The sequence below is a fragment of the Ursus arctos genome, unplaced genomic scaffold, assembly GCF_023065955.2.
Source record: "Ursus arctos isolate Adak ecotype North America unplaced genomic scaffold, UrsArc2.0 scaffold_36, whole genome shotgun sequence".
Classification (NCBI taxonomy): Eukaryota; Metazoa; Chordata; class Mammalia; order Carnivora; family Ursidae; genus Ursus; species Ursus arctos.
Window position 1 is genome coordinate 9,343,259 of NW_026623050.1, and position 7,797 is coordinate 9,351,055.

General features: G+C 48.3%; 1 protein-coding gene across 4 annotated transcripts; it reads left to right on the forward strand.

The window, feature by feature from the left end:
• The first annotated feature begins 1,637 nt into the window (after positions 1-1,637).
• CKMT1A (creatine kinase, mitochondrial 1A) lies at positions 1,638-7,752 on the forward strand. Of its 4 annotated transcripts, none has more exons than XM_057306198.1 (10): positions 1,638-1,832; positions 2,698-2,982; positions 3,619-3,817; positions 4,021-4,116; positions 4,497-4,718; positions 4,854-4,939; positions 5,062-5,185; positions 6,849-6,983; positions 7,180-7,305; positions 7,510-7,752. In XM_057306198.1, exons 2-10 carry the CDS (start codon positions 2,834-2,836, stop codon positions 7,624-7,626), a joined length of 1,254 nt encoding a protein of 417 aa, XP_057162181.1. In that variant the 5' UTR covers positions 1,638-1,832; positions 2,698-2,833; the 3' UTR covers positions 7,627-7,752. The 4 variants fall into 4 exon arrangements, with proteins under 4 accessions (XP_057162181.1, XP_057162182.1, XP_026335638.1 ...); XM_026479853.4 differs by lacking the exon at positions 1,638-1,832 and adding an exon at positions 2,081-2,463; XM_026479854.4 differs by lacking the exon at positions 1,638-1,832 and having other exon boundaries at positions 2,368-2,982.
• The last annotated feature ends 45 nt before the right edge of the window (positions 7,753-7,797 follow it).

Consider the following 7,797-nt stretch of genomic DNA (forward strand, 5'->3'; position numbering starts at 1 on the left):
GAAGAAAGAAAGAGAGTGGTTTAAAGACCTAATTGGGCACCTGGGTGGCTCTGCCTTGGCTCAAGTCATGCTCGTGGAGCCTGCTTCTCTGTGCCTGCCACTCCCTCTGCTTTTGCTAGCTCTTTCCCTGTGAAATAAATAAATAAAATCTTTAAAAAAAACCTAATCGTACGGTACTAATTATATGAAAGCATTTTGTATATGTTTGCATTTTTGTTCTTATCTTTTCATCATTACTTTGGTTTCCCTGGCCAAAACAATCCCAAGGTCCTTGTTTCTCCTCTGCAACCTCAGGGATCCTATCACTTTTCAGTCGGGTGCCTCATCATACTGACCCCAAGTTGTTCTGAATGAGATAGGATGATTCTAAGGACCATCCCTAAGGGAAATAGAATCCTCCCTAGTTCTGCTCAGGCTCATGTTCTCTCCACCACTCCAACCTTTCAAACAAGTTATTAAAACATCTTCTAGGTAATTAACTTGTCTCCTCACCATCCCCCCAAAATGTAGGTTCAGTCCCTAGTCATCCACTGGAACAATCCAATTCAATGAAATAACACATACACGAGTTCCTTATAATTGTAGAGTGCTTTATAAATGTTAAGTAGTATTGATATCATTATCATTAAAGAAATCAAATACATATATATATATATATATATATATATCAATTACTTCCTGTATGCCATAGGATAACTTTTTTAAAGTGAGCATTAGTACATTATGTGGCCGTTAGAGGCTCACAGTGAATAAGAAAAGTACACAAATACAAGCCTTTTCTCAGTGGAGCTAGTATTCGAATTTGGACAGCTAGTCTCCAAACTTGAGTGCTTTCTCTATTCCTCTGGGCAAGTCTTATTTTTCCTTCTGTAATTCTCTCTTCTTGTTTCTTACCTCTTTAATCTTAGTAACCACCCTCTCAATCAAATAACAGCCCTACTGCTCTAGAAGATTATCTCCCTTCTTTATCAACATAAATATACACCATTCCAAGTAATTATATTTGCTTGCTCATAACTACTCCTTAACCTAGACAATGAGCCCACAGGTAACATTTTCCATCTCTTCGAAAGTGACTCTAACTATAGAACTCTTATCTACTCTCTGATACTTGCTCTCTTACCAAAAGAAGGAATTAAATGACAGACACAGAAGAGAGGTGGATGGCTTCTAAGGATACCCACAAATGAGGAAGGGAGGAAAAGGAACACAAGGGAAGCCCAAGAGGAATAAAGGGAATCAGAGTATAGGGGTGGGGTCTCATCAGTGGGGCCAGAGGACAATGTGAAGGGAATTTCTCTTTCTCAAATAAGATATCCAAGTATCTTACTATCTTGTGGGTACAAACACCACCATACCTACTCCACCTTAACTGACTTTCCATACTGAAGCCCCAAATCTCTATTTTGGCTCCAGCATTCGTTCTCTTTCCTGCCGGGACAAAGGTCAAGTCATACCTAAGTCACACTTTGAACTGTGGGAACACACCCTCTCAAATCTGAATATACACCTCACGAGGAGAGAGGACAGAGGACCAGTAGGAAGGCACAGATTCCCTGGCAACATTATGCCCTTGAACACCACTCCCCTTTACACCCTGTATTAAACGGCATTAAGGAGCCAAAGAGGCAACACCTGTGGTGGTTGGAGACCTGTGCCTGCCTGTTCCATTCCTACACGTCGTCATCTTACCACACCCTTCACCTCACTTTACACTCCCCTCCAGCCCAGGAACTGGAAGCACAAAGAGGAAAGAGAAGGGAGAGGAGAAAGAGGAAACTAACTAACGATTCCCTGCCCAACTCCAGCTCCATACCCAGTGCAACCAACAGGTAGGCAAGCTTGCAGAGAATACTCAGAGGGAGTCCTGTGGGCAGCAAACATTTCTGAACCTGGATAAAGCAGGAAGAATTAAAAGATCAAAGGTGAAGCAGAAGATGGGGAGGAGGAGGGAGGGAGAAAAGCCAGAGATCAGGAGAAGTGGAGGCAGGACAGAGCTTCAGGCTTGGGGCTGAGTGGGGGTAGGGAACACAATACAAACGGGATAAGAGTTAATGTTTCTCTCGTTCCTCTCAGGGAATCCTTTCACAACCTTGTAAGAATAGCACAGGTGTGGCAGAAGGGCGCCTTGGTCCTCTTCCTGGTTCTCAGGAAAAGGTGACCTTGAGCCACCAGGCGTCTTTTCCAGTGTCTGCCTCTGTGTGCTTTCTTCCTGTCTTTCTCTGGTATCTGTACTTATTCCGCGGTTTCTCCCGCGGCCGCCTCCCCTGAGAATATGAAGAGGTTACTGGGGAAGGCCGAAAACTAGAGAAGAGGTTGTGCAATGTCACCCTTGCACACCCAGAGTGACGAATAGGGTTCCGAATTAAATGGAGAGGCTTGGGGGAAGGGTGTTCGGCTTTCTCGGGTCCCCTCGGGTGCTGTCCTGTACTTGGTGCTGAAATCCGGGCGACCTCGTCTCAGGTAGGCCCGCGTCCCCAGCCTAGAGTTGGGGAGCTCTGGTCCCCTAATCTACCTGGCGGTGCTTCCCACCTCTGCCCCCGCACACCTAGCGCGGTCGCAGGCGGAAAGGCGGGGCATGCGTGAGCCCCACCCCTGGAGACTGCGGCTGGGGCCTCCCTCTCCTCCACCGCCCGCCGATAGCTCATTGCGCCTCTCCTGCAGTCTGGTTGGAACCCGCTTCCTCTCCCGCTTCAGCCTCCACTCCGGCCCCCATTTCGGCTCCAGCCTCGCACCCGATTCCGGCCCTCAGTCCTCCTGGTTGCATCCTCCCTCTCCGTTCCTGACGTGCGCCAGCTCCCGCTCCGGGATTGAGTAGCCGGACCCTCAAGCCATGGCTGGTCCCTTCTCTCGTCTGCTGTCCGCCCGCCCGGGGCTCAGGCTCCTGGCTTTGGCTGGAGCTGGGTCTCTAGCTGCTGGGTTTCTGCTCCGCCCGGAACCTGTAAGAGCCGCCAGTGAACGACGAAGGCTGTATCCCCCGAGGTATCAGTGTCTGAGGCGCAGGGGTGTGTGTGGAGGGGGGGGTGACGGTTACGAAGATGGGGATGGAGATGAGGACCCGGTCAACAGAGAAAGGTTATAATCACGAAGGCTCTGGAGTGGAGTGCTGTACAATCTGGAGACCTCAGTGGGTTAGGGATTGAGGCCAAAACCGTGAGGCTAATGCATTCCTGGGGACCTGTAACCCGCAGTCCCCGCCCCCACGACCTGCTCTGGCCCTGTGAGTTCTGGCTGCACCCACTCTGCCGAAATTCCTAATTCAGAAACCGGGAACTATCCTTTTCGCTTTCCTCCATCGCCCTTCCTGCTGTTTCCCCCCATTTCCTGAAGTCCCCTCCTCGGTCTTTCCCCTCCCCCATCCCTAATGTGCTAATGGTAGGAAAGAACTGAGCGAATCTGGGGGAATTGATCCAGTCAGCCAGAGGAAGCTAGAACTGTGGGGAAAGAATAGACCCTGAAAGTCTCTAAAGAGATTACCAAGGTTTAGTCTCCCTCTAATCTCCCCTTCCTCCCAAGGAGCAAAGCCAGACATGGCAAACTGGATAGCTCCCTGCTGACTGCACTGGGTCTAGGCCCCCTGTGCCCTCCCTCCATGGTTACTGGGTACCCCCTCCCTAGCGCTGAGTACCCAGACCTCCGAAAGCACAACAACTGCATGGCCAGTCACCTGACCCCAGCAGTCTATGCCCGGCTCTGCGACAAGACCACACCCACTGGTTGGACGCTAGATCAGTGTATCCAGACTGGCGTGGACAACCCCGGCCACCCCTTCATCAAGACTGTGGGCATGGTGGCTGGAGATGAGGAGACCTATGAGGTAGGGGGCCCCCAGAGTTTCCCTGGTGACCCAACTCATCTTCCCAGTAATCCCAGCTCCTTCCCCCTACAGACCCTTCACTTTCCCTTAAGGCTGGACCTTCCATACTCACGTTTTCTGACCCAGTGAAATCAATCCACAGCTAAAGCCTGGAAAGGGATCCCCTCTCTTTAACCACCCTCTCGCTCTTAATTCCCCATCAGGTATTTGCTGAGCTGTTTGATCCTGTGATACAAGAGCGACACAACGGATATGACCCCCGAACAATGAAACATACCACTGACCTGGATGCCAGCAAGGTAGTTCAGATATTCCATTTCTGATTTGCATTGCCTTATGTACAACACGCTGTTTCTCTAATCCCTTCGCCTTAATTATTTCCTGACTCGGAGTCATTATACTGCTGAACTTTTAGTCTTGGTGTGGGGGGAGGAATTGTATCTTAAGCAGCAGCGGATATGGAGAGGAGAGGGTGGATGAGAGTGACCATACCCCAAAGTAGGCAGCTTGAGGGAGGGTTCATAATGTCCCCTTCAGTTGGAGTACTTGCCCATTGGACTTCTCCTTCCAATGCATGCAGTGAGGATCCCTATAGTCCTTAAGTTCTCTCCTTCCCCAAGGCCCTCAGTTCCCACCCACTGTGTTTCTGTGACTTATATTAATTTCCCTTATTCCCTAGATCCGTTCTGGCTACTTTGATGAGAGGTATGTATTGTCCTCGAGAGTCAGAACTGGCCGAAGTATCCGCGGACTCAGTCTTCCTCCAGCCTGCACTAGGGCAGAGCGACGAGAGGTGGAACGTGTTGTAGTGGATGCACTGAGTGGCCTCAAGGGCGACCTGGCTGGACGTTACTACCGGCTCAGTGAGATGACAGAGGCTGAACAGCAGCAGCTTATTGATGTGAGGGGCCTTGAGAGGGAGCAGGGTTGAGGAGCAGATGAAAAGAAGAGTCAGAAGGAGAGGGTGGGCCAGATGAGATAGAGGCCCAGGGGCTACTGTGAGGATTCCTAAACCAAGTCCTTTTACTTGCCTCAGGATCACTTCCTATTTGATAAGCCTGTGTCCCCACTGCTGACTGCAGCAGGAATGGCTCGAGACTGGCCAGATGCTCGTGGGATCTGGTATGAGGCTTACCTTACCTCTTTTGTCCCCATGCCCCTTAAGTGCCTTTTATTCCTCTGTCTCCTGCAGTTCTGGACAACCTGCCTCCTGATCCCTGTCTTTTCCTCTTTTCTGCTCTCAGGCACAACAATGAGAAGAGCTTCTTGATCTGGGTGAATGAGGAGGATCACACTCGGGTCATCTCCATGGAGAAGGGTGGCAACATGAAGAGAGTATTTGAAAGATTCTGTCGAGGCCTCAAAGAGGTTGGAGAAGAATGTATAAGGGAACTAGGTGGGAGGACATAAGGAAAAACCAAAGACTAGACTATATAATTTATCAACCAACTCAGGACACTTTTGATAGCAAAGAGGACCACCGTCAGTCACTCCAGGACAAGATACCAGGACTGTCCAGGGAAAACCAGGATATATGGTTTAGAAAGAATAGAAAGAGAGAAAGAGAGAAAGAATGTTGTGAGTCTAAGGTAGTAAATAAAACAGTTGCCAGATAAGACAAAGAAGAAATAACTGAGATAGTGGGTCAGTGCCTGGAATGTGTGGAGTGTACAGATAAGGAAAAGCGTGAGCCTGGATCAACGTAGGGAGTGAAAGATTGGTGTGTTCACGATTGCAATGTAACCACCCAGTTCTGAGCCAAGGTAGGCCTTGGCTCTGGATTCTCTCATTCTTGCTAAAGTAATCGTATCTAGGTTTTAAGCTGAGAGCAGGAGGGAGACCAGGGAAAATGGAAGATGGAATGGCTTAAGTTTCAGAATTCCTCAAGTGGCTCTACTGAATTCCTCAATCTTATATGGATTGGTTCTCCATATTCTATTCTAGATTAGGAATCCCCATAAGCCCAGTTCTTATTGTATGTTCTCATATATACATTTCTATTTTGGACTTGTAAAGACAGAGAGCGCCTCTTCTTTTAGATTCTAGCTGGGAAGTTTTTATTGTTTCTGGCAAATAACAGATAACATATTCTGACTGTAAGTGGGTAGGAAAGTACTTTTTAAATGATATGCCTCAGGTTTCTCATCTGTAAAATTGGGATAATAAGGCTTCCTACATTTTTTGTTGTTGTGGGGATTAAATGAGATAATGCATGTGAAATGCCTGGCCCTTAATAAATGTTCAGTAAGTGTTACCTCCTATTATTATTTTTCTAGATGGAAGGGTTTCCCCTTGTTCAGCCTGTTAGATACCCCCACCATGTGATGGTTTTTTCTGAACTATGAATAGGGTCCCCTTTACTCAGGTAGTTTTCATGTCCATCACTCTGGCAGATCCCCTGTCTCTTGAACTCCAATGGTCGTCTCCATGATTCAAATGCTCAATGAAACAAAATACCCTTCCTATACTCCCCTCCCCACCCCCTCACGCACACCTATAATATGAGTCCGGCTCTTCTGGACTGTTTGCACCTTTCTCTCTGCCTTCTCACATGTGATTTTTCCACAGCTAACAGAAGGCTTTCTTGCCTCTTCCTGTTGCAAAGCCTACACCCTCGTTTTATGTGTGAAAGAACCCTTCCAAACTCTAGGCTCATTAGCAAAGCAAAGATAATCCATGCATGCTGAGCTCATTGAATAATCATCCCTTTCTCAGTTCAGTTTACCACCTCCACTCATTTCCCTAGACCATCCCGAATGCATCATTCTCCCAAGTTTCTCTTCTTCCACACACAAGATATTTTTCTGTAATCTTACCATTATGGGCTTGCAACATCAAAATTACCTTGTATGCATGAGAATAACACAGCATTTACACACACACACACACACACACACACACACACAGCACTGTCATTTTTTCACAGCCCAAGTTTCTGGTTCTAGACATATTTCTAGAGTTCCTATAGGTCTGGCTAAGGGAGGGTTCACATATCCCTGACTTTTCACTAACAGAGCCTTTATGGACTCAGGTGGAGCGGCTGATCCAGGAGCGTGGCTGGGAATTCATGTGGAATGAACGTTTGGGATACATCTTGACCTGTCCGTCTAACCTGGGCACTGGACTTCGGGCAGGAGTGCATGTCAAACTGCCTCTGCTAAGCAAAGTAAAGGAATTGTGGGGTTAGAGCGGTGTGTGAGTGAGGAAGGTGGCTGTGTGTGGGTGGGAGGGTGTGAGCATTTTGGAACGGAGCCATATTGTGGCTAGAAATGTCAGGGGAAGGAGCTCTGAGCACATTGAGGGTAAAACAAGTCTCTGCCCCTATTGACCCTGCCCCCCAACCCCTATCTCCTCCCCTCTAGGATAGCCGCTTCCCAAAGATCCTGGAGAACTTAAGGCTCCAAAAGCGTGGTACTGGAGGAGTGGACACAGCTGCCACAGGCAGCATCTTTGACATCTCTAATTTGGACCGACTGGGCAAGTCAGAGGTGAGATCCTTAAGGATTAGGGTGAGGACAGGTATAGGTCTGTGGGGGGTTGCAATATGATGGAGAGGGGGCCCCATGAATCTGAAATGAAATTCAGTTTCAGTGGGGAGGCAACTGGAAATGAGTTCCTAGAGCAGGCAAATCAGTGGTAAAGGAGGAAACTCAAGTTATGGGAAGCAGAGATCAAGGGTTAGTGTCCTTCAGGTGGAGCTGGTGCAGCTGGTCATCGATGGAGTAAACTATTTGATTGATTGTGAACGGCGTCTGGAGAGAGGCCAGGATATCCGCATCCCTCCACCTCTTGTCCACAATAAGCATTAAATCCTCCTCCCCAGAAGATGACTCAAGATCCCCAGGACTTCTGTTCATTCCGGTGCGGCCCATTCTCCCTGCCTTGGATGCCCCCAACTCCCTTCTGTCCTAGTAAAGACTCCTTGCTATGCTCTAGCTGTCTGTGTTATTTCTAATGGCTGGGTGAGGAGGGACTAGCCT